Source organism: Vespula vulgaris, chromosome 10 (assembly GCF_905475345.1).
Source record: "Vespula vulgaris chromosome 10, iyVesVulg1.1, whole genome shotgun sequence".
In the NCBI taxonomy this organism is placed as follows: Eukaryota; Metazoa; Arthropoda; class Insecta; order Hymenoptera; family Vespidae; genus Vespula; species Vespula vulgaris.
In genome coordinates, this window is record NC_066595.1 from 1874610 (window position 1) to 1900612 (window position 26003).

The window sequence follows — 26003 nt, forward strand, 5'->3', positions numbered from 1 at the left end:
TTGAATTTACTTTCGTTTTCTTTTTATTTATTTTCTAATATAAGTTTTTATAAGTAAAATATATTGACGAAATATAAAATAGTTTTACACATGTATGTACTGCGTATACGTCATGAATGTTATTATCTCGCTTACAAAGCGATCGAGTGTACTTCGTATAAATAATGAATTTAAGTCGTTTATACAAATAATCGATCCTCTTTAGACATCTGTTAGTTATAACTATATTGTCCTTGAACATGGCTTGAACGTAGCATTTCTCATCGATGTTGGAGGTTGGAACACGTGTTTCCGAGTTAACCTTTAAATTCTTTAGATTTCAAAGAAAGTAGTTTTATTAGTTAACATTATGTCAGTGTATCACGACGAAGTGGAGATCGAAGACTTTGAATACGACGAAGACGAAGAAATTTACTACTACCCTTGTCCTTGTGGTGATCAATTTCAAATATCAAAGGCAGATCTTATAGCTGGTGAAGAAGAAGCTACGTGTCCGTCGTGTTCACTTGTTGTTAAAGTAATTTATAATAAGGAAGCATTTCTTGAAAAACAAGAAAACGTTAATGAAACAGAACAAAAGGAGCTTGTGTCACAGAAAGTTTGAGATAAGTTCTTATTTTTTTATATTGTTTGTCAAAAAGCTTTTCAATCATGGCAGGAAGAGGGCGAGGGAAATTCAAACCTTCTATGTCTTTTAATACAGAACAATTAGGATTTGCTAAAGGAGAAGTTTTACCACCTCCGGTTTTGCAACCTCCACAGAAATATCCTTTGTTGGAATATAAACCGTTGACTTTTTCAATTACCAATGAAATGAGTTATTTATTGGAATTGAAAAGGGATTATACTGAATTTTTAAGAGAATCTCCGTATAATGTACAACCTATAGAATTGAAAAAAGATATTGAACGTTATTCCGATCGTTATCAAGATTTGATGACGGATAAAAGTGGGTACGATACTAGATATGATTGGTCCAAGGTACCAGCAGAATTGAAACCATCTATTCGTAGACAAAAAAGTCAAGCTACGATACAGCCTAAGAAAAAACAGAAAACTGTTGATATAGAATCAAAGTTACAAGAATTAGAAAAAAAGGAGACTAATCAACAAGGTGATGTACAGGAAGAAGAAGAAGAAAAGGCTGATGAAGAAGCAGAAGAGAAAGAAACGGATGAAGTGGTAGAAGACGAGGAAGAAGAATTAGATGAGGAAATGGATGAAGGGACTGATTATGTAAATAGTTACTTTGATAATGGAGAAGGTTATGACGATGAAGAAGACAATATGGACGATGGACCTATCTATTAAAATTTATCCTTAGAGTATCTAAGAATTCGATTTCTAAAAATTTTTGGCCATATGTTTGTGCAGTGTCTCTATTGCAGAGTTGTATATATAATTTAATGCAATTAAATTTCTTATACAACAGTACAAATACATATATTATGTATTAAAAGTTTGTATAAATGACTAATTTATATTGTTAATATACTTACCTCGTTTGCATTTAATCAATACCATTGACAAACAAGTAACTATGCTCTCTATATTTATTATTTTTTATTTTTATCAGCTCAAAACGTATAAATTATTCAAGCTATTGATTAAAGAGGATTGTATTTTTTACTAAAGAAAAACAATAAGGATATAATATTTTAAACGCAGGAGAGATAGAGAAATATGTTCTTTCAAAGGTAATTTTTAAACATAATGATGATCGTAATTTCGTTGAAGTCCAGGGGAAAAGAATGTGATAAGCTTATTTATTTTAGCGAAATTTTACACAACAATTAACAACCAAAATGTTTTTTTTTATTTTATAGTATCGATTAAAATTCTGCGGTTCCCTCCTGTACGTTCGCCGATTTATTCCAAAGGCCCGTAATTTTCGACTATCTACCGAAATGGTTGGACCACCATCGGTACAGAGAAAATATAAAGTAAGAATGCAGATTGATCAGCAAATCTTAAGATATATTTAAAGATTAGAAAGGGTCGAACAGTCGTGTTTTTCCGTGTGGATTTAAAGCGCGCATCGAGATTCTTTCTATTGTACAAAAAATTAGAACGTTGTACATACATATATATATACATATATATATGATTTTCGAACAGAATACACTAAATTATCTTATGAATGAAATAATTTTGCTTTCGTACTTCGACGAGTGATCGAAATGCCATTTAATTTTGCACGTCCGCTTCTTCTTACCGCTTAAAAAATCTTAAAGCGTATAAAAAAAATTCTTGCGACCGTGTAATTGTTTTTCATTTTGTATTTTTTTTTCCGTTCGGATAAACAATTGCATTCGATTTAGCCAGCGAATAATTTATCTTTCATTAACCGTTCGAGCTCTGTACGGAAGCGTAGTGGGGCTTACGTCGATGCAAATTTTTTCTCTACTTTTTTAATTGTGTGATTTATAACACATATATTCCGTATAACGCTACATCTGCATACTCGATTATTCACAGCCTATGTTTCAATGGGAAAACGTATCGGTGTATTAATGCACTGACACGGTATTCGCATAAAAAAATTAATATTAAAAAAAATATTACAAGACATAGAATACAATCCAACCGAATTACATTAGAAATAAGTAAACGTATAAACGTATTTTGTATAACGCATCTCGTATCGTTTTCTTCTTCTTTTTTTTTTTCTTTTGGTAAGAAAGTTTATTACTCGCGGGACGAGTATTGAAAAATGTATAATGGTCTGTCGTCGTTGTGTGTCCCGTCTATACGAAATCTTTATGCACGATCACTTAACGTCGTAGGCACGGGGAAATATTCAAGGAATATTGGAACTCTCTATGAGACATACTTGCTAACATCGTAACACGATTTCGTGTAACAGAGAAAGCGTAAATCGTGTGAAAATGAAAGCATCGAAGTCGTTCTTATTTTTCTTTTTTTTCTCCAATTATAATGACGAACACTGGACGTTTGAACACATGATCCCCAAGAGTGTTTATCAACAAAGTGGTAAAGTTTCTCTCAAGAGCTATAGCTCGAAACTGAATAATATGTATAAGAAATTTGTTTATAACTCGCTAGCTTTAACAATAAAAGATTCAGCCCGCACTCGCTGAATTTTAATTGGCATTCGATTTTCTTCTTCTTCTTTTTTTTTTTAATTTTTTATCTCATTTTCTTTTCCTTTTTTTTTCTTTTTCTTTTTTTCTTTTTCTATTCTTTCCATTTCTTCGATCACGAGATAGTCGCCTATCCTTTCACGGTACATTAACTCTCAGGCGCATGTCTACTGTACAAAAGTATGTACTTAACAAATCATAGAAGAAATGCGTGACTTTATATATTCGAACATTCGGAGTTCTCTTTTTAATTAAGTCGGTGATTATGAAAGTGGTTTAAGTGAAAAATTAAAAAAGAAAATTAGTTCATTACATAATTCGTATGATTAGGTCATTGCCATATGAATTATGCAATAAATTAATTAAAAAAAAATTCTCACCTAGATTACTTTTCGTAATTACCGTCTCAATTATGTTCGTGCAATACGAACGATCATCACACGTTCATTTTGGCATGAAGGAACTTTCCTTGGTTTTAAATAAATTTCTCTCGTTTGTTTTTCATTTTTGCACTCAACTAACGGAACGAATTATCATCATTCAATATAAATCCGATTATAATACCGTATAGAAAGAAAGAGAGAGAGAGACAGAGCCATAAAATTTTACGTCGAATCGTTATTGTGTATTTTATATCTGAGATTATGGTTGAGACAAATTACGGTTTGTTATTCTGACAATTCTTTTTTCCGATAAGTTCTATTGAGTTTGGACGGGCAGTGCGAATTTTAGAGATGCGCCTTCGATAATATGTAACGCGGTACAGATCGAACAAATTGAGAATTGAGAGCTATCGAGGATAAGCATTTAAATAGGCGAAAAAATGATGCACCACCATTATGAATGCAATCTGCGAAATAAGTCGGAACACATTGCTCGTATTTCTCTCGATCTTGATCCGATCTGTACTCTCCAACTCTTTCTGTCATTACGAATCACGCTAAGGCGCTATTACATTCACTCAAATATTTTAACGATAATTAAGAAGATAACAAAATAAAAAAGAAATAAACGAAAAGAGAGAGAAAGTGAGAGAGAGAGAGAAAGAGAAAGAGAGAGATACGTTTGTAGATCGTATAAAAGTACCTACTGCGTAAAAGACGTCTCTAATAATCATGGCATCGAGAATTAGAATAATCCATTTTTTTCATGTTCATAGTATAGTTCCATGGAAAATTGTGCAACGAAATATCTGTCCATCACATTATATGATGAGTTGATCCGTAAAAAAATGATACATATTGTCGCATAAAGTTCTATAGGAATCGTCGATTTATTATTATTATTATATCGTGTCTAGTTGTTCGAGACTATCCAATAAATAGTACCTCGTGTGTCTCTTCTTGTGCGTAATCGAATTTACGCGTGGGATTGAAAAATTATATTCGTAATTAATGGCTACGGCTCTTTCACACATGCGCTAACGTTTCTCGTATTCGTTCGTCTCGTCTTTCATTTATTTATTTATTTATTTATTTATTTATTTATTTATTTATTTATTTATTTATTTATTTATTTATTTATTTATTTATTTATAACCCGTGAATGTAATAGTACCTTCGTAGTGCCGTACATCTAATTTTCTCTTTCATATTTTTTTTCCCTTTTTTTTCTTTTTTTTTCTTTTTTATTTTATTCTTTTTCTTTTTAGGATTATTTTATTTGTTTGTTACTCGTGCCGTGTTTTCGATTCAGTTATTCAAGGAACAAGCATATGCCATATAAATAAGCATCTATTAAGGTGTACATTTCTTCTTCTTTTTCTTTTTCTTCAAACAAGAGGCACGCGCACGGTCCTTTCTTGCAAACGAAATATGTGTGATATCAATACTCTTACAATAGTCGATGAATTAAATTATTTCTCTCGATTATTTTAATTCTTTTCACGCTTCGTGTTATCTCATCGCATTTATCTTTTTTTTTTTTTCTTTTCTACGTCTCCTTTATATTATTTTATCTTTAGCGCTTTAAACGTTTATATGAAGCTATAAGATTCTTAAGAAAATCGATGAGCGAAAAGCGACAAAACCTCGTAGAGAAGACGTTGGCTTTCTCGATCGAACTACCACCGTTTTCGATAAATCTGTTTTGACATTAGTTTATAGTTTATAGTTTATAGTTTATAGTTTATAGTTTAGTTTATTTTAGTTTACTTTAATTTATAATTTAATTTTTCTTTGTGGTAGTAATGAATAATATGTTAGGTATATGGATTCTTGTCGCTCATCCTTACAAGATTATTGGTTGGAATAATTTGTCGCTTATCACATACATATATATATAAATAATCGGCGTGCCACTGGTTTATATTTAATGTATGTATATCGAGGAGAGAGATATCGGTTATTTAAGGATGCGTATGATCTGGTACGAGAACATAATTTCTCTGACTGTAAGGAAAACTGCCGCACAATAACAATTTTCAAAAAAAGTAACATTTTTTGTTATTTTATGAATCAATTGAACTGTAGAAAAAATATAGGATTCATGTATTTATCCACCAAAAGCAACAAACAAATGCATGGAAACAAATTTTATACGTTCCAAAAAATAATGCAATTTAAATGAAATCTAATAAGAAGAATAAAAAAATTTAATGTACCAAATTTTAAATGACAATGTCTCGAAAATTAAAGCATGTTACTTGCGGCGTTGTTTCTTTACAACCATGGAAATATGACGATTCCTCTTGTATTCTCCTCGGAGAATCATGAACTCGAGATAGATATAGGATATATAGGGTGGGTCGCAAAAGAAGCGTAGATTTCGAAGATAGGCGCAATCATAAAACTGTGTGTATAAGAAAAGAAGAAAACTGGGAGAGAGTTTGCCAGTCCTCCATTTATTCTCGTGTATGTTTTTTTTTCTTTTTTTTTCTTTTCTTTGTTTTTTTTTTGTTTTTTGAAGTTATCGCGGGGTATGATGTTTTATATACGTATGTTATGTATATTTTATATCGATCGAATCGGTCGACGATGTCGATGTCTCTTAAGAGAAGATCTTTTTCGTACTTCCTTCGTATTTCACGTTCAAACATATTTTTGCGTATATCGTTATAATAAATATGAGTTATAATCGATCGTTTAGAAGATCGGTAATAATACAATCAGAAATTTGATTTAGTTCAAAATATATGTATCCAATGGAAGTAACACGATCGTACCGATCAAGATCGACATCGTCAACGATCGCCAGTTCTAAACACTGTCTTCCAGTTTCTGCGTCCTAATTATCATACTTGGATCGTTTCTTTTCCTTCTCCTGAATTTTTTTTTTTTCATTTATGTAATCGTTCATCCTTTCCTTTTCTTTTTCTTCTTTCTTCCTTTTTTCTTCCTTTTTTTCATTAATGGTCCATTCCGCCGATTGTTCTTTTCGTTTTCTATCTTAATATTTTTTTTGTCGTTTGTAATGTTTTATTTGTGTAGTACCATTATCATTATCATAATCAGTATCGTTATCATTATCATTATCGTATATCGTTAATCATTATTATTATCATTATCAACTATATCGCTATGCTGTTTCAGTACGATTGGTTGTCTTTGGACGTGAATCTGGATGGAGTGTGGTATTACCGACGTATCGTGTAAACGCGCGTGCATATTTCGAAAGCGGGAAGAGGGGGGATATATGGTGGTGGGAGCAGAGCGAGGGATAGAAAAAAAAAAGAGAAATGAGAATAGCAGGACGAGGGAGGAGAGATAAGCGTATGAAGAAGGAAAGAAGAAAAGGGAGAGGGGTTGGAGTGGGGTGGGGGCGGTAGGGAGGGATCGGAGAGAAAAGAAAGGGTCGAGTGGGGTTTATTTTTCTCGTTCTTTTCGATTGAAACTTCTATAGCTTCGTCCGGTCGATCTTAAAACGAAAATTCTCGCTTTCGATCCTGGCCATTTTTACGTATGTATTCTTCTTATCGCTTAACGTTTAGGTAAAGTTCATTAGCCTCTTCGTCTTCGAGGTAAACCTTTGTCTAATGAAATAAAATATGCAACCAATAGACGTTATACTTGATGACAACGTCGTAAGCGCATAATCGATGAAAAATTCGTTTAAACGGATTAAAAACAAAGTATGTTGTTTTTTCCTATTATTAATTACGTATGTATATGTATCTCGCCGAACGTTCTTCTTACGGGCCTAGAATTTCTCGTCATTTTGCAACAAATACATATATAAGCGAATACTATCTCACAATGAGAGAGAAAGAGAGAGAGAGAGAGAGAGAAAGAGAGAGAGAGAGAGAGAGAGAGAATCGTGTCCTATCGTCACCCTTCTTCTTTTTCTTCTTCTTCTTCTTCTTCTTCTTCTTCTTCTCCTCTTACGATACTTTCGATGATCCTTCGATACAATTAGCACCAATTACCAATTTTTGAGCACTCCGCTTTTTCTTTTTTTCTTTTTTCTTCTTCTTTTTTTTTCCTTACCTTCCAAGACGAAAGCCTCCTCTCGCGCGATTCTAAATTTTTAGAATGAAAATTGTTTCCTAGCAAAAATATTCGTATTACAGAAGACAGAAATCATAAGGGCACAGATATGCGTACGATCGAAGAACAACGTTCCCCGTCGTCGTTCGAGTTTATTTATTTCTTTTTGTTCTTCGATTTGCGCGCGAAACAATTGATTCTCGTTGCCGGCTAGTTAAAAAATCGCCATTCCCCAGGGTAAAAAATTGCTCAGCAACAAAGGGTCTTGCTCGTTTCGCGAAATAAACCGTTTTTTTTTCTGCGACGTAACGAACCGTACATGGACGAACTGTTGTGTTTAAATATTTTTTTTTTTTTTCAGCATCCGTACAAGGTAATACATATCGACACACCGTTATATACTTGCGGATTAAGGTCGTTCCCATTTTCTTATTTCGATACTAAATATCTGGTAAATAATCTTTCTTAGCGTGTACGGGAATTATTTATCTTAGTTACCATAAATTTTGTTTAATTTTTTTTCTTTTTTTTTTCCTTTTCTTTTTTTCTTTGTTTTTCTTTTTCGTCATCATCATCATCATCATCATAATCATCATCATCATCATCATCATCATCATCATCATCATCATCATCATCATTATCATCATCATCATCATTATTATTATCATAATCATTATCATTATCATTATCATCGTTCATCGTTATCATCTCCTTCTTTTTCTTTTTCTTCTTCTCTCCTACGAAGCAAGTTAATTATCGGAGTAACGAGTAAGCTCGTGAAAAATTTCTTCATGAATATAGTTAAAAAAGATCGAGACGCGTTCTTTAAGGAGGTAGTTCCACTTGCCGAAGTTGCTCGCGGGACTTTTCTCCGAATGTTAATCATTCGTCGTTCTCTTCCGTAACGCGCGTGCATGTGTTTTTAAGTGTTTTGTGTGTTGTTTTGTGTCTTGTTTATTTTTTCTCTTTTATGTTACGTGACGCGTGTGCGTGTAGTGTGTGTGTGTGTGTGTGTGCTCGCACGCGCATGCATCCTTTAAACGTGTGTTCGTACATATATCGAACGTATGTATTGTACACATGCAACAACACACCTATAGGTATACGCACCGGTGCATACGCATACACATATACAATGTGTTTTTTTCGTGTAGATTTTATAAATATAAAACGCATGAAGTAGCTGAAGGCTATGTACCTTTTATCCTTTTTTTTTTTTTGGTTTTTTTGCTTCTACAAAGAGTGACAAGCCTCTTTCTTCGTCGAGTCTATGTGCGTTCTTCTTCTCTTTTTTTGTTTTCATCTTTTTTTATTTTCTTTTTGATTGAAATTTCCCGACCACCCTCGCAAAAAAGGAAAAAAAGAAAAAATCGCACGTCTCTCGGCTACGATAGATGATCTTACGCGATTATTCGAATCTAATGTAAAGGAAGTTTCGTACGTAACGTATAAGTATGTACGTGTGTATATTTACTTCGAATATTCAATAAACTCGTACGTATGTAAAAGAAACATACATACGGTTACCACGAACGTGACATTGATTTATACGTAAGAATATGATCGACGCGAATCTAATACGAGTCGAGCTTATAACTTATATGTATTCGCACGCAGCTTCCAAAACTTTAACGACATTGATACCTATCCTTCAGACACTCACCGTCTACATTGGATCTCGATACAAGATGTTGTTCGGTGTTTATCACCCACACGTGGTTATATTATACAACGCACTAACGAATATGAGACACGCGAACTGTAACGTTTCGAAAACGTAATCCCGAAAGGAATCCTCGAAGCTTCTACAACGCATCCATAGGCGATCCTGCCGTTGCTTTCGCTCGCACGTCTTCTTTTTTACCCGTCTTCTTCGATAGGAATTGCCATTAGATCGTGACTCTAATGGTTAGTTCTTCGTGTATAATTCTTTCTTCTCCGATTAAAGATGTACGTTCTTCGGAGTCTTGAATTCTTTCTAACGCTCGCACGAAACCATCTCTATTCCATCTACGATAGCTTCCAATTGCAAGATTAAATATTGTACGTGCTCGCATGTCGGACGAGCAAAGGAAACGACGGGATAACTGCTTTCAGGAACTCCGTCCAAAGTTTATAAACAAACTCCTTCCTCCCATCTTCTCCCTCTCCTTGATCGCTTCTCATGAACAACTCTCCTCTCGTTCTACACGTACATTCCCCTCCTCTTCGAATTCATTGTCGCGGTCATAACTACTAGTTTATTCCGTAGGATTCTAATTCTCAGAGGGACTACCTTTTCCCCAGAATTTATCAAAGCGATTTCGTGCTTTTTCTAAGACATCGGTCGCCGTTGAACGATGAGCCGTACCTGGTATCACCTGAACCGGTGGTGCCTCTAACACGTGATAACCAGCCGTCGCGGTGGTGGTAGTAGTGCTGCTGCTGCTGCTGCTGATAGGCGTTCCTGTTTCTCCACTTCCACCACCACCACCACCTCCACCACCACCACCGCCGCCGCCACCTCCTCCTGCAGTTCCTTCGCTACCTACCCCACTTTGAGGTGATTCAGCTTCGAGAATACGGTACGGCTGATGCGGTACATTCGACGTCGACGTCGTTGTCGTCGCTGTTGTCGTTGTCGTAGGAACTCCTGAATCGATCTTCTTACGTTCTAATTCGAACGATGGATCCTCGAGACATTTTAAATTGCTACTACCTATCGATTTCACCGGTTCTCCCTTATCCTGTTCTCCACCAGCATCGTACGATTTCTAGCAAAAGATATCGATGGATCAGGAATCTCAAAAGAATCGAACTTTTATATGGAAATCATGTAGACTAGCTCACCTTCTCATCTTGACCAGATGCGATCACGGATTCTCCAGTGGATAAGTTCTCTACTTTCGTCGGCAATGAACAAGGACTTGCACGTCCCGAATCCATGTCCTCCTTTTGATCGGTAATCCCGCCGAAACTGCCAAGAGAGACGCTCTCGCTTTCCGGCGACTTATAACCGGAATGTTGAGAATGATGCTGCGACTTGTGCTGAGCTGCTAACTCCGGAGGAGCCGATTGCGGTGCCGATGGTACGCACGACGGTGCCCACGTCTTTGCTTCGCTATGAGGACGCGTCAGGGGCTCTTCGTGGAAATGAAGTTCCTTTTAAGTATCTTTGCGTGTAGTCGAGTGTCGTATCAAATATTTTTTTCGAAATCTTTTTCATCTTTAACTCGATTCGTATCGTAATGATTTTTTAACAACTTTCTCTTCTCAACTTTTTTTTTTTTAATACGTAATAATAATTAATATCGATCCTCGAACGTATCGTTTATCCTATCTGCTTACCCTCTCTGACGTTTTGCGTAACGGTAAACGTCTTCCCGGTATCGAGGGGCACTGTCCAGTTAACCGGTTCAGGAGAGCGCATAATCATTTGTTCCGGCGATTTCACACGCGTTGGTTCCGGTGGACTCTTTACGACTGGCTCATCATCGATCCAAGTACCAGCACCAGCTGAGATGGCTCGTGTTTGCGACGGAGGTGTTGAAGCCACGCTCGAGTCACCTCCCGTTGCATCACCGTTCAGCTGGGGCTCTGCCGTCACTAGAAATTTTAATTCTGTTCTCAATTCGAAGCTCGTTCAACGTTTACCGACCTTAAGCGAAGATCGTCTCTTTTGTGTTTTCCATATTTCAACTATACGCCATTTAATAATTATAACACGCTTTATTTATTCGTATCGTAATACTCACTTGGCCGTGGTCTCTCGATTTCAGCGCTTCTATCCTTTTGATCTCTATCTTTATCCTTAAATTCCTTCTCTCTCTCTTTCTCCTTCGAAAACGAACAAGAAACGAAAATGAACAAATACTCGATTTATACAGGATGATCATAAAACGCGGACTCGATGAAAGACTAATTTCACAAACGGACTCCTCGATGACGAACCTTCTACCACATTTTAGGAACATCCTATATCGATACGAATAAAATGATATTTTTACAATACCTTCATATCCTTTGTCACAGATGGTGCACGTGGAGGCTGCCGTTTCGGTGACCTACGTTCGGTAACGCTAGGTCCAAGACTCTGAGAACGTCCAGTACGTGGACTATTCTTCGGACTGGACTTCGTTCTTGGTTGGATCTCTTCTCGGTGTTCTCTCGATTCCTCGCGTCGTCGCGGTATTACGGGCTCCAACTTCTCTCTCGTTGGAGAGGGGAGTAGTGCACCGTCGCCTGCGCGTGACGAGCACATCGTACGTTTTGCATTTTCTTTTTCTCTTTAGTAAGATTAGCGGTTTGCGTCTCTACTTACCTACGCCAGTAGTACGATCAAGATGATGACGGATCAAGAAATCTTTTCTCGCGCGACCTACGGTTTTTTCGTTATCCTATAGTAAATAATAATTCGATTAATTAATTACGAATTGTTATTCCCAAATGTTGGAATAATTTGAACGACGACGGCAATAGGTAAAACTCGTCTAATATACGTACCAACTTCAAATCATCTTGCTGTGTAACATGAATTGGTCTTGCTTGAACCGAGGATGGTCTACCTGCTGGTGGCATCGTCATCGCCGCTATAACCGGGGTCACTTTCCTCGTATTTTCTTTGTTCTTTTCTTCTTTCGTCACTGATCTAAATTTATTTGCAATTATTATCTCACACGGTGTAGATATATCAATAATTATTAATTTGTCGATAACACAACGTGGAAGAATTGAAAACCAACTACGACAGAACTCGTGCGAAGACTATACGAAGCTATACGACACGTATTGCATTTCTTTCTATTCTGCATCAGCTATCAAGATCGCGATCGTCGTCGTTGTTATGAATTTTTCATCGATTCCTATGATGTCCTAGCTTTTTAATCAGACATCAGGAGCGACCATCCTACGAAAACAAGTAATTTCTTTGTTTCGTTAAAAAGAAAATAAAAAAAGAATCAGAAAAAATGACGTTGAAATCTTTGCATTAATGTCGGAGGAAATTCTTGGAGAATGTTCCTCGAACAGGAACGACGTTTCTCGACAAGAGGATCATCCGAGATTTTCCTAGGATAATGAAATAAACGTAAAGAGATCGGGAAATCGGTTGCGTTGCGTGAAGCAAACAACACGAGTGCGTTAGTAGTAGGTAACGCAACTTCGAGTAACGATGATGAATGATTTACTGGCCTGGCAAGAGATAGAGCGTTGAGAGCGTGGTTACTGGACACTCGTTTCCACAGGGAAGCTTCATCCTCGGCTGTCAGACCGCAACCCCAGTCACGATGCTAACGCAAACCAAAAGCAATCAGCTGCTGCGTCCTTTAGAGCATCGAGTCTAACGATTCTAATCTATGATCGCGAACCCTGCGAGTATACTAAAGATAGATCATGCTCGTGGGAAGGTACATGTACCTACTTATATGATCGATGTACAAGAAGGATATAAAGACATATTGGTAAGATGCATGAAAAACTTATCGATCAATGGCATGCGTTTGATCACGATGATTGAAATGAAAATTAAAGATCACCAAATCACTCGAGACAAGAAATTCACTCGTCGTTAAAAGGAGTAGTTTACGTGGATTCGTTTGGATTACGAAAGACAATCGTGCGGACGAACACCCACGTAGAAACTAACTCGACTATAAAAACGAAAGACTGAACACACTGGGGAATGTCATTCATATCGAATTGGATAATATCAAAAGAGAGACAAGACAAGGTTGATTGTGTTGGAGGAAGAGTAAAGAAAAAAAGGAGGTAGTGGAACAAACAAATGGAGAATAAAAATCTTCCCTTTGAGTCGATTTACGCGAATTACCTTGTACTCGTCAGCGAGTCGTCTTAGTTCGATCACCTCTGCCGTAGGGAATGGTTTCTCTTGCGATTTGCTCGCCGCTTTATCGTCACTTCCCGATATCCTTACGGTTTTACCCCCTGATTTTCTACCCCTGTAAATAATCAGTAGCTGATGAGGGATACGCATGTGATGCGATTATCGATCGAGAAGGTAATTTATCGTGACTTCATCACACTGATCAGAACCGTCGTAGGTGCTTTTAATTCTTCGATCGTGTTCATGTTATAAATTTAAAAGAGCTTTAAAAGAAGTCGCGGGAGTCTCTGACCTGAACGCTATCTTTAAATCTGACGTATCCTCTTCGCGTTCGTCTCCTTCTAGAACCGTTCCATCGATAGTGTCCGTACCTGTCCCGCCCACCAATGGTTCTAATTCGGACGCTTGGACGCCTATATATTATATCAATCGTCGAAAAATTATTCGAATTGTTGATAAACGTAAAAATTCATAATCGATAGACTTACTCACCGTCCCGTTTGTGATCCACATCCCCAGGTCTTTTCTTATGAACTGGCGCGGGACCAGAAGGTACGATACCCTGTTTGAGTGCTCCCATACTGAGAGATTTTCTTGGAGGTCCACCAGCACCTAAGGTTGCTCCCGTCGATATAATGGGTGCTCCTGCATCGCCGTTCGTTAATTGGGGTCGTCTAGGCCATGCGAATTGTAAACGGTATTCGGTACTGATACGAGATATCGCCTTGCTCAGTTGACTAGCTGGTACAGTGCTTGTTACTTCCTACGATCATATTTTTCATTACGAACATAGATGTAGATATATGTTACGATCGTTTTCGAAAAGAATAAACTCGTACAATCCGAATTTACCTGAACCTTATCAGCTACGAGATTCGAATCTATAACGTCCAAACCACCGCCGTCCGCCGTCGGAATAAATTCGTGAGTCTTGTACGCCAATTCGGGACATTTCTTTCTTCTCGGCAATGGCGGTTCTAAGGTAGGTCCTAAAACACAAAATATTTGTCAGAGGATACAAAGCATCTAATCGTTCTTCCTGTTAGAATCGAGTTCAATCTAGGACGACTTTCAGATTCCAATCTCTGGTGCACGACAGCGAGAGAGCGCAAATTGTTTCGCTAAATTGCGCGCTTAACGATCGACGCTTATCAAGGGATGATTCAATGGGACCTGGAGCATTGAAACGTGCGTTGTTCGTTCTTATTGTCTTTTTTTCTTTCTTTTTCTATCTTCTTTTTTTTTTTCTTTATTCCATGTACCTGCGGGCTATTACTAATGCGCCACCCTACTGCGGTCGTGCACAAACGAGTATAATAATCATGCGTTATATTCCAGGCGCATAAGCTCCATCGCAGAAATGTCAAGCAGAGCGAGAGGGAATCAAAACTTGAAAATAAAGTAATCGCGTAGCTAAAATATCGTTGAAAATTTTCGTACATACATATAGATATTCTATATAAGAATGCATGCAGAGTAATAAAAATTTGTCGAAACTTTGGAAGAGAGAAAGAAGACGAATATACATATGTATGTCTCAAGCATTGAATGATGGTGGGGAAACGTTTCTTGTGTCTTTAGGAATGTGTACATAAATTGTAAATAGAAAAAAGACAAACGTATGTGTATCTACGTCGGAACAGCTCTTTGCGTTACCTATGAAGTAAATAAAAGAATGAAAACATTTTCCTTTGGTGTGTATTCAAAGGTCAAAATTCAGCGAAAGCCTGTGTATTTATTATACTTGATCTCTTACACCAAACCTATGTTTGTATTTCGTCCTAAGTTAAGGTCGATAGATAGAGATTCCGAAATTTATATCAGTGTTAAGACAAAGCTGACGCGAGACGGATGGATTCGTGTCGTGCGGATTATGTACATATATATATATATATATATATATATATATATATATATATATACACACACATATATAGAAAGCATCGCCTATAACGAATGTTCGAGATAGGTACACTTACTTTTCTTCTTTGAAATCATATAAAACAGGACGATATATGTATATACAGGTATGTACTTAGCTCGATGGAATCTTAAGCAGCAATAATTAAATTATTAAAGTTATCAACAATTAAACGAGTTTCGCATAGCCAATGAAAGAAAGCGATATGATAGATTTATTTGCGTTACGCCAATATTTTTTCATTTCTTTTTTTTTTTTTTTTTATGAATAATTTCAATATCTCTATTTGAATTAGAATTTATTTATTTAGATATCGTATCCAAAGATTGGTATCGTCCGGCCCGAAAAAAATATCTGATCAATACTTTCGTCAAATTCCTTACGCACACACATTCGTTGAACAGCTTTCCTTCATTGAAAATATTTTCTTGTTTACGCGTCTTCGCTTAGAAATCAAAAAGGGGATCAAAAGTTAGGATAAAAACGTAACAATAAGTGGGTGTTTATGGTGTGCGCGTTTGTGGTTAAGGAGTGCGATGGGCGCGGCTTGGGATATATAACGAGCGAAATCAAGAAAAAATAATTCACGGACTTCGAATGTCGCCGATCGCTTAATCTTACCTTCGCTGTTCTCGTCCTCGGTTGACTTCGCCGACTGCAGTTTTGCGTTCGCCTGTTTGGCTGTAATGAAAATTCGCAGTTGGGACTGTTCTCTACTTTTTTGTTATCTATTTTTTTTTTATTTTCATGTATTTTGTTTTCTCTCTCTCTCTCTCTCTCTCTCTCTCTCTCTCTCTCTCTCTCTTTCTCTCTCTCACTCTTTCTTTCTTTCTCTTTCTCTCAGTTTCTTGACCGACGTTCAACACCTATTTTTATCGTTAGACAATTTCGAGGAACACTCATACCGATACGAAGAGCAATAAGGAGCGAACATAAAATTCAACGTGGAAACGAAAGTACCGCAGTCGTATAATGCTTGCTGTCACGCGATGAAGTAGCGAAATTTTTTTCGATCGAAATTTTGTTCTTATTACTATATATGAAGGAAACACTAAGAAAAATAGTAAAATTATTCTCTATAACATTGTTGTATTCTACGTTTCTATAAAGTGTTCAAACACTGTCGGCGTACCTTTGAATTAGTAACGGAGCAAAGTAGGAGAGGCGAGACCGTAAGAATTCTCTACGTCAATCGGTAGAACGATCTTACTTAACCCCATTTTTTTTGGGATTAGTAAACGCATCTACGTTTCGTGACTAAAGGCAACGAGCTGACGTAACATCGATACAGGAACATTAAACTATGATGATATACGATAAAATGTAACGTGCAGAGAACTACATAATATATATCGTTATTATTGTTCGATTGTGTGAGAGGAACTGGTGAACGGTCAAAATTACGATAACAAGAAGAATCTTTTAGAAAAGAAAGGTATAAAAAAAAATAGGCAAACCCCGTTTGGTAACGTACAATACAATGGACAATCTCGACGTTTAATAATTCGTATGTTTTTCAAGAGTGCATATATGATAAACAGATCGCAGAGAAAATATCTTAGCCTTAGTGTGAGAGTGAATCAAGATCAGACATAATGTGGAGCGTGTGCGATAATGAAGTAACCACGAGGAGTAGCACACATTGAAATAAAACCACTAAGAACATCCTTAAGGGCACAGTAAGAAAAGAAGGGGGCGGGGGAGAGAGAAAGGAATTCAATAAAGCTAATCTCGGCCCTGAAGATATAAACACGAATCCGTGGACTTTGAAGCGTATCAATTTAACAAATTAATCGTTTATGTGAAAAAATCGAGCGATTAAGTCTCGTAGAATTCGTTTCTCGTTTAAGATATTTAAGCGATGCGATAGAGAGCATCGAATCGTTTTCGCAATTCTTCTAATTTCACCCTTAACGAAGCTTTTCCCCTTTCTATATCGACCTCGTTCAGACAAAATTGAGCCAAGCTCAGCCAAAAAAAAAAAATATTTGCCAACGTCTACGAACGAGATCCACTTACGAGTCCATCGGAAAATAACGGAACACGAGAGGAATCGCGTTGGCTGTTTAAAAAGAGCTACGATTTAGAACGAACTATTGGAAAAGAGGCCGTAGAGAGAAGGGGAAGCCTCATTGCGAGCGGAACGTAGCAGCGGAAGAACGATTTGTTGCTGGCGATCGTACGTATACTACATACATACGTATGTATATGTATATATGTATATATATATACACATATGCACATATATATACATATACACACGTTATATGTATATTTCATTCTAATAGCGTCTCTAATGTCCAGCGCATCGATAAAAAAAGAACTCATCTTAATGTATTATTATTATTATATGTATATATATATGTATATACATATATACGTGAGGCCATGGATTCACGTCTATCGATGATGATGTTATATGCTCATCCAAACGTCGCCAGCGAATCATTTGTTACGATTAAAGCTTGATAAAATGTTGAATTGTCTTTTCTATATTCGTGTTTTTTTTTTTTTTTTTTAATATCCAATAGAACTTACTGGACGTCGGTGGTGGTTGAGGCGCCCGGCGAACGATTGTATGCTCTTGTTGCGGCCCTGTATATTCGTGCCATGTGTACGTGCTCCTGTATTCCGAATGGAGCTGCTGTAACACATAATTAATGTTATTTGCAAGATGAAGAGCAGCCTGGAATATAAAGGATCTATACACTTTTTTATATCTTAATTCTTGGTTAGAAAAGTTTCTAAAATGATTTTATTAATTTTCTCTGAAGTTGGTATTAAAAGTCGACAATTAATTATTAAAGCTCGTTACACGAAAATTACGAACAAAATAAAAGCATACTAGTTTCCAACGCGCAAGCTTTTATTACGCAACACCTGCAATATTTGACATATGTCCGCATCGTGGACGGTGCTCCGACGCTTCTTGGCGTTCGATTTTACGTTGACCCATCAATTTCTATGCCAACGGGGCTTTGCACGTGAAAAGATCGTTTGAAGATTATAATGAATCTAAGGGCCGGTCTAGGTACGAATGGCATAGTCATTTCCGTCGGGCATGCGCGAGTTCCATCGAGCGACGTTATCTTGCGAATTAATACGTTGAACTCTCAAAAAACTATGAAACTATCGAACTTTCTTCGAGATATTTTTATAGTCCTTACCAAGAAAATATAACTACGATCTACATATAACTATCCATCGACTTTTATAACTATCAATCAAGCCTTTCTCTTACAATCATGCAGTCGTGCAAATGTTGTCGAACGTGTTCATGTATTTCATCCGTTTCTAATCAATTCCTTCCATATTTAATTTTAACAGCAATACGAAAAAAAAAACCAAAATGTAAAAAATACTTTCAATCAAATCTACGCAATCGAACTTTAACGAGACGCAATCTAAATATTATAAAATGTAATTATTCCCTGAAAAAAGGTAAGAATGTAAACGATCGAAAGAAATAATTGCGATTTGATAAAAAAAAAATTCTCTCATCGATTTTTCAAGCTCCTTCGGTTTTCCGCGAAAGCATCGTTGGCGAAGGCGGAAAAAGACGTTTTTACCGCAATACTCTCCCCCTCCCCTGTATCCTGACGGCGCCGTTGCTGTCGCCATCGTCGTAGGCGACGGTGGTGGCAGCGGCACCACCAGCACCGCCCTAGAAACGTCGATCGAGCAAGTGAGGAATTTGCTCGACGATTCTCCTTCTCACCTTGTCAATCGGCATCGAAGGACACGCACGACAAAGGTTCCAGAATGAACCGATCATGAGGCCGCGGTGTATGGGGCAGTGCAAGGATGGTGACACACAGCCGCTATTACAGCGACGGGTCCGTTAGAAGCGACGATCTTGCCCACGGGCCAGGCCAGGTTGCCTTTCTCCCGTTGAATATTCGTGACGATTATAATCCAAAAAAAAAGATTCACGATTTTCTTCCTTCTTCTTTCCTCTTTGATATCTTATTGTTATCTTTGTTATCCTTGATTTTCTTCCTCTTCTTCGTCTTAAATTTGATGTAATTTCAAATCGATGTAATTTAAACGAAGAGAATGTCCCTTAGTCTATCCTTCTGATTCTCCACTCTAACAGTAGAGTCCCATAAAGGTAGTAGCACCCCCGTTATCATTATTATTATCATCGTCGTTATCATTATCATCATCGTTATGATCATCATCGTCATCATTATCATTGTCAAGATTATCATTATCATCATCATCGTTGTCATCGTCGTGATAAATCCGTGTGACAGGAAAAATCGAAAAAAATTAATGGACTTATGCTTTAAACACGATTCTCGATTAATGAATTTAAAGTTATGTTATTTCTAAATATTTTGGACGTTCGAGTAACTTTTTAACTTATTAACGACAGAGGAAAAATGCACTTTACGAACACAGAAGTGATCGATAAATTTTGTTAAAGTGTTATGAGAGCTTTCAATCTAAAACCGATAAAAAGGGTTGGATCGAATATTTTTAAGGGCTGTCACTCGATCATCTCTAACGATGGCTTTCCACTGTCCTTCCGTTAAGCACAAGGGTTTCCTTTTCCGTCCTCCCTCCCTCTGTACTTCCCTCCCTCCCTCCCTCCCTCCCTCTCTCTCTCTCTCTCTCTCTCTCTCTCTTTCTCTCTCTCTCGTTTTCTTACTCCCTTCTTCTTTCACCCTTTCTACCACCCTTTTCTACCGCGATTATAATCGAAACTTAAATTACATAGCCAATTTCATCGATCATCAATAGTCGATACGCCTGGGAAGGTTGATTTTTGACAGATCGTTCGGTAGAAGAAATTTTCTCCTTGATCACTTAATCAAATGAATGTATGTGAAATCAAATGGAGATAGATACGGTGACAATAAGGATGTCCCTGTGTGTTAGAGGATATTAAGCAGAGAGAAAAAGAGAAAAAGAGAGACGGGCAAAAAGTGAAAGAGAAAGAAAGAAAGAGAGAGAGAGAGAGAGAGAAAGAGAGGATAAAATGAAAATAATAAAATAATAAGAGAAAAATTCGTCGAGGGAAACACGTACGAAGAGAAAGACGACGAGGACTTCTCGAGATTAGCCGACGAGACGAAACGACGAAACGACGAGACGGCCAGACGAACGGAGCAAGAACGGAATCGTGAGAGGCACTGGTCCAACGTCGCACCACCGATCGCACCGACGTTGCGTAGGGCGCCGCGTCGCCGGCAAGACGGCTACCACCACCACCACCACCATCGAGTCATGGCAGGAGGGTTGTGATGCAGGCGCAGGCGCTAAACCGTATCGGGTCGATAGTCCGCAACGTTACTCCCCCGTGGATACTCCCTACTGCCCTCTCTCTCTCTCTCTCTCTCTTTTTCTTTCCCTCTCTTTTTCCCTCTTTCTCTCTCTCTCTCTCTCTCTCGCACCACTCTTCTAGCTCCCTCATAAGTACTATCCTCCTACCCTTCTCCTTGCACTAACACTCACGCTCTCGCGCACGCTCTCTTTTAAATCGCACATTTATTCGCTCGCTTGTCCGTGTCTATCTCTATCTCTTTTTCTCTTTCTTCATCGTCGTCGTCGTCGTCGTCGTCGTCGTTGTCCGTTGTGTCTATTCCGCTTACTTAGAATTTCTGGCTTCATGCCTCCGGCTTATCCGTTGTCAATATTACCATTTCTTAGTTTCATCGTTACGAACGGTCAGAGTTCAGCCTTCTCTTTTGGTCCTTTTCTACATTATATGTTCTCTTTACTTCTTCTTCTTCTTCTTCTTCTTCTTCTTCTTCACTTTTCCATTCTTTCCTCTTTTTTTTCTTTCTTGAACTTTCTTTTCGATTTCCTCTCCTTCAACAATGCGCTCTGTGTATAGGCAATCCATAGGACAACGATTAATATCAGCAATAGAGCAATATCAATGACTCCGATATTCATCGTTCTACATGTTCAACCATTCTCTCTCCCCTTTGATCACTTCCGTTTCCTCCTGCGGCCGATCTTTCTTCCTTCTTCTTTTTCTTCTTCCTACCTCCTACCAAAAAATAATGTTCCTTCTTCTCTTTTTTCTCTTCCCGTCCTCCCCACAACCTCCCACGTCCTGTCACGTACCAGGCGCCACGATGTCTAGGCGGGGTTATAACGTTGACTATCTTCTATGAGTGCACGCGCACTCGTACCGTTTGTTTGCAGCAGTCTTTTCCTTCAAGCACTTCGGGAACCAATAAGTTTCTACATTTCTTTTAAAAACGTGACAAAGTTGAGAAAATTCACGGTTCGTCGTGAACTGTCGTGAATAACTGAACTGAGTCATCGTTCTACCCACGTGAAATAATTTGTGAGAATATAGAGAGACCCTCGTTGAAGATTATTCTGTTAATTCGTTCAGTTCGCAATTGGCAAAACGAAAGAGGAAGTAAGATAGAGCTCGATAGAAACCTCAAGGCCTTAGCTTTCGTATTCGTGAGAAACAATGTGATTTAGCTCCCTATTTGAAAAGGCGATACTCGCTTAACGAAGCACCGTGGCTCTTTCTCTCTCTCTCTCTCTCTCTCTCTCTCCCTCTGCCTCTGTATATATATGTATATACGTTTTTGTATTGGATTGAGAATACTTTCGGAAACAATGTAAGTACCATCGGCAACGTAACTTGATGCCTTCCTGACGCGGGGTCGTCGTGGGCCATCGAGTGTTATTCGATGGCCACTAGGCTCCTCAGAAGGTGTCTGGTGTACGTAGATGTAACTGTGACCCAATTCGTAGAAAAATTTCCTATCTACGGTGTGCGTGTGTAATTAAAATAAGACTTCTTTTTTCCTTTTTATTTCCTCTTTTTTTTTCTTCGTTTTTTTTTTTTTTTTTTTTTTTTTTACAAAAGAGAAATGTGAAAATATATGAAGCCAAATGGGACATTTGTCTATATTTTCATTTTCTTCTTTCTCTCTTGTCTTTCGAGATATATTTTAAGATATTCTCTTTTACCAAGGGTTTTGTTCAAATAAAGCGATCATTTTCCATATCTTATCTTTCGTTATCAAAAAGCAGAGACAGATGTTACAAACGCACGAGCTCGGAGCTCTATTATTCTTTCGTAAATGTGTAGACACGATCATCTCGAGCTATACGAAATTGTCACTTACCTGGACGATCGAGTCTAGTTTCCCCGATGGGTTTGGATTTAAACAAACATGCTTTGCGACATGCGATCTTAAAATAGAATAATGCGAATCGATCGTTCAGCAAGGAATTATTCCGAGTTTCAGAATGACAACAATTCTATCCTATGAATGGATACCACATTCTCTCATCGATATCTCTTTCTCTCTCTCTCTCTCTCTTTACTAACATAAGCTACTCGAAGGTAAGGCGAGACTAAAACTCTAGAATAAATTCGCTCACAGGGAAACTTCTCTCACATAGAGCGTCTACTAGAAATAAATCAATAAGGATTGTAACCCCTCACATAGATTACGACCTAGACTGCTAAATTCTCTTCATTATTTGTTTTCTTTTTACACTGCATCCAAACAAAAGCGTAATTATTTTTATTTTTTATTTTTTTTACTTTTACAGAGAACAGAAACGTTCAGAGAACGTTCTTTATTTGTTTAAAACGTATCTACACGCGTCAATGTATTTATACCATTACCAAATATCATATTTAAAAACAAACTCGATCTTCATTTCAACGGTGATCATAAAAGTATAGTCTAATTGTAAGTTAAAAAATTTTGTTTAATTAATTTATTACATAATTCATGTAATTAGATAATTGATGTTAGATTTCCTTTACATTTTTTATTTAGACCATCTCTTTCATAATCACTTATTCACTTGTCACAACTAATTCGTAATAGAATCTCGTTTTACTCTGTTGCGTAAATTCATATTTTAATCCTCCGTTTAATCCAATCTATACTTAATAATAATTATAACAACAATTTAATTCATTTAATGATTAAAATGGCAGAACAATGGATGAACCTTCTTACGTAACAAAAATAGAACGTCAACTTCAATTTCTTTAGCTATATAAGACACAATAGCAAAGTAGTTCAAGTAAATACTATCGAAGTGGAATCATCTAGCGTTATTCTATACACGTGCAGTAACCACGTGTACACACACAAATACACACTGTCGCATAGACACGTACCTACGCGAAGCATAGAAAAAAATCAACGGGAATCGAGGACTTTCTTTTATCCACTGAATTAATAAAATCTATTTTCCTGTTTCTTTTTTTTTCAAAATCAATATATGCTATTGTCTATATCTAAGGATTAAAAACTTCAGTTAAAATAAAATTGAAGTCACTATCGTTAGAATCGTATAGAATATCAATAAAAATTTGTATTATATATATATAAATGTTATTATAAAAATCTAAAATATCTTTCACCATTCTTATATTTACTTACTTTCTCCATTTTTTATTTATTTATTTATTTATTTTTTAATAGAATGATATAAGTATCACCAACGCATGTAAATGCATAAGAGAGACAAGTGCAAAAATCTAATATACGTAATTAAATACGTATGCATATAATATAACATAAAAATACTTGTCTCTAAGGGAAATACATTTCAATCGTGCTAACCTAAAAAAAAAATAGAAGAAAAAAAAATATTCTACCAAGGGCACTACTACGAAGACTTAAGGAACGGGTTATTTACAGGTCCTGTTAAAAAATAAAACATTGCGATTGTCTGTTTATCAAATGTCGTTTATGTTGTCATGTCGTACAGAGAAGATTTTTTTTTTTGTTTTTCAATAATTACTATACAAGCATAAAAATTGATTTATACTTGATAAATGAAGTATCACGGACCAAAGGAGATGGGAATTTAAAAAAAAAAGTGTATCAATTGTCATCGTAAATATGTAAATATTTGTTAAAAAAAAAGTGCCGCGTTGATTAATTCATAAAAATTTTTTCAGTTATTATTATATAATATGAACTTTACTAGCCGTAATCGATCGTAAATGTTATTCAATTTGCGCGCCATATTCTACCATATTTTTTGTGAATAATCATTAATTATAAAAGAGATAAACAGAGAGAGAGAGAGAGAGAGAGGGAGAGAGAGAAAGAGAGAGAGAGGGATAACAAGACATACAGATCAACGAAATTTAATACGATAAATGTTTCCTGAGAACATTTTATCATGAGAATCATTTTGAGCACGTTGAAAGCCACTAATTATTATACGGTCGGTGACATCAAATGGTTTCCTTGATAAAATCACTATCGCGCATTTGTTCAATGTAAACGAAAAACTTATCGTTTGCTAATTTTTCTCTTACGTTGTCTCGACTAATAGATACGTAAATGAAATTACATACTTATCACCTATATCAAGTACTATGCATAAAAATCAGGCATATACACGACACACACACACATATACTGCATCCTGTATATTCGGTGAGAAAATGATAATCAGTGCTTTGCGCATGCGTCGTGCGCATTCTAGTCTGGTACTCGGTCTGCGGCGTCGATCGCTAAAGGTTTATACCATTATCGTACGACGATGTGGTGTGTATGCACATACATACGAGAGAGAGAGAAGGAGAGCGAGAGAGAGAGAGATAGAGAGATAGAGATAGAGAGAAAGGAGTTTAACGGATAACGACGTTGAGAGAAAGAAAGGTAGCAGGTGCAAGAGGAATAAAGAGGAGAAAAAAAGAAGAACAATGGATCAGTGATCAGGGAAAAAGGTTGACAGTGGAACCGAGAAGTGTCACTACATTTGTTCGATGCGCTTTTTTGGTGCTCTAGTCCATGCTACTTCCAATCTTAGAACACGATCCTCCATGCGTTGAAATTTCGTACTGGACACTGAACGTTTCGAAACTTCGTCTCGATCATCGGTGTATATGTATATAAATATATATATATATATATACACGTACATAATATATGTATATATTGTATATATACATATACGTATACAATCGTTCAAAAGATTAACGAGTTTTACTTTCGCACACTCACCAGATATTGTTTGCAATGTTTTTTATGCTTAACGCAGGAGCGTTTCTTCTTCTTCGAATTGCCCGCAGCTAGCCCGTTGTTCGATTTCTCTTTGCGAGGCGTCGACAGCTGATTACTCTTGTTCGCAGGCATCGTCCTTTTTTCTGCCGTTCGCAGAGAAAAATAAAGAGAAAAGGAGAGAGAGAGAGAGAGAGAGAGAGAGAGAGAGAGAGAGAGAGAGAGGGAGGGAGGGAGACAGAAAAAGTGGTCAAAAGAGATCGTCGAACGTCTTACTCTCGGATGGATGCCAAGCGAATGTACCTTCGTCGTCTATCTGTCCTACGACGAGAGTGATTGATGACAGGCTTGAAATTTTTCTCCCTACTGGATTGGACCGATGCAGGTGCGCTGCGCGCAACGTATGCGCACGGAAATCTTCCTCCCTCCCTCTCTCTCTCTCTCTATATATATATATATATCATCTCAAGTTCCTCTATCTCTTTCTATCTTTCTCGCTTTCTCTCTCTTGCTTTACTTTGAGAGAGAAAGAGTTATGACACGCGCAATAATAATGAACTATTTCTGTCTACGATGCCACACCTATGACCGATGTAAAATAGTCGATTAAGATTTCTCGATATCTTCATTTTCTTTCTTTTTCTTTTTAGTTTTTATATGATCGTAATATGCGACTCGATACACTAGTATACATGGCGTGACAGAACCGAAGGGAAAGGATGACGACATTTCACCGACAATACACGAACGCACAAGATTTATCGACGA

General features: G+C 37.0%; 3 protein-coding genes across 14 annotated transcripts; 2 read left to right on the forward strand and 1 right to left on the reverse strand.

The window, feature by feature from the left end:
• Positions 1-14: 14 nt before the first annotated feature.
• On the forward strand, positions 15-604 carry LOC127067117 (diphthamide biosynthesis protein 3). The gene has a single exon (XM_051001688.1). It carries the CDS (start codon positions 350-352, stop codon positions 602-604), a length of 255 nt encoding a protein of 84 aa, XP_050857645.1. The 5' UTR covers positions 15-349.
• Positions 605-651: 47 nt separating this feature from the next.
• LOC127067115 (DNA-directed RNA polymerase III subunit RPC7-like) lies at positions 652-1494 on the forward strand. The gene has a single exon (XM_051001686.1). It carries the CDS (start codon positions 652-654, stop codon positions 1309-1311), a length of 660 nt encoding a protein of 219 aa, XP_050857643.1. The 3' UTR covers positions 1312-1494.
• Positions 1495-1737: 243 nt separating this feature from the next.
• LOC127067107 (uncharacterized) lies at positions 1738-25752 on the reverse strand. 12 transcript variants are annotated; one of them, XM_051001665.1, is made up of 16 exons: positions 25239-25752; positions 18989-19359; positions 17809-17914; positions 15892-15951; positions 14202-14338; positions 13842-14112; positions 13642-13762; positions 13335-13464; positions 12698-12795; positions 12011-12155; positions 11829-11904; positions 11520-11749; positions 11263-11344; positions 10856-11128; positions 10358-10650; positions 1738-10281 (listed from the first exon to the last, which is right to left on the reverse strand). In XM_051001665.1, the coding sequence occupies exons 2-16, from the start codon at positions 19043-19045 to the stop codon at positions 9784-9786; spliced, it is 2577 nt and encodes an 858-aa protein (XP_050857622.1). In that variant the 5' UTR covers positions 19046-19359; positions 25239-25752; the 3' UTR covers positions 1738-9783. The 12 variants fall into 12 exon arrangements, with proteins under 12 accessions (XP_050857622.1, XP_050857625.1, XP_050857623.1 ...); XM_051001668.1 differs by lacking the exon at positions 25239-25752 and adding an exon at positions 20305-21340 and having other exon boundaries at positions 17809-17911; XM_051001666.1 differs by lacking the exon at positions 25239-25752 and adding an exon at positions 20305-21339 and having other exon boundaries at positions 18989-19280.
• Between the last annotated feature and the right edge of the window lie 251 nt (positions 25753-26003).

Bases quoted from the DNA above. Each gene is read 5' to 3' on its own strand.
- LOC127067117 (XM_051001688.1), top strand. From the start codon at position 350: ATGTCAGTGTATCACGACGAAGTGGAGATCGAAGACTTTGAATACGAC.
- LOC127067115 (XM_051001686.1), top strand. From the start codon at position 652: ATGGCAGGAAGAGGGCGAGGGAAATTCAAACCTTCTATGTCTTTTAAT.
- LOC127067107 (XM_051001658.1), bottom strand. From the start codon at position 25,370: ATGCCTGCGAACAAGAGTAATCAGCTGTCGACGCCTCGCAAAGAGAAA. The intron at 11,129-11,262 runs GTGAGTATTACG...AATTGAGAACAG, and splicing joins AATCGAGAGACCACGGCCAA to AATTAAAATTTCTAGTGACG. The intron at 10,651-10,855 runs GTAAGCAGATAG...ATTTCCACGAAG, and splicing joins TACGCAAAACGTCAGAGAGG to AGCCCCTGACGCGTCCTCAT.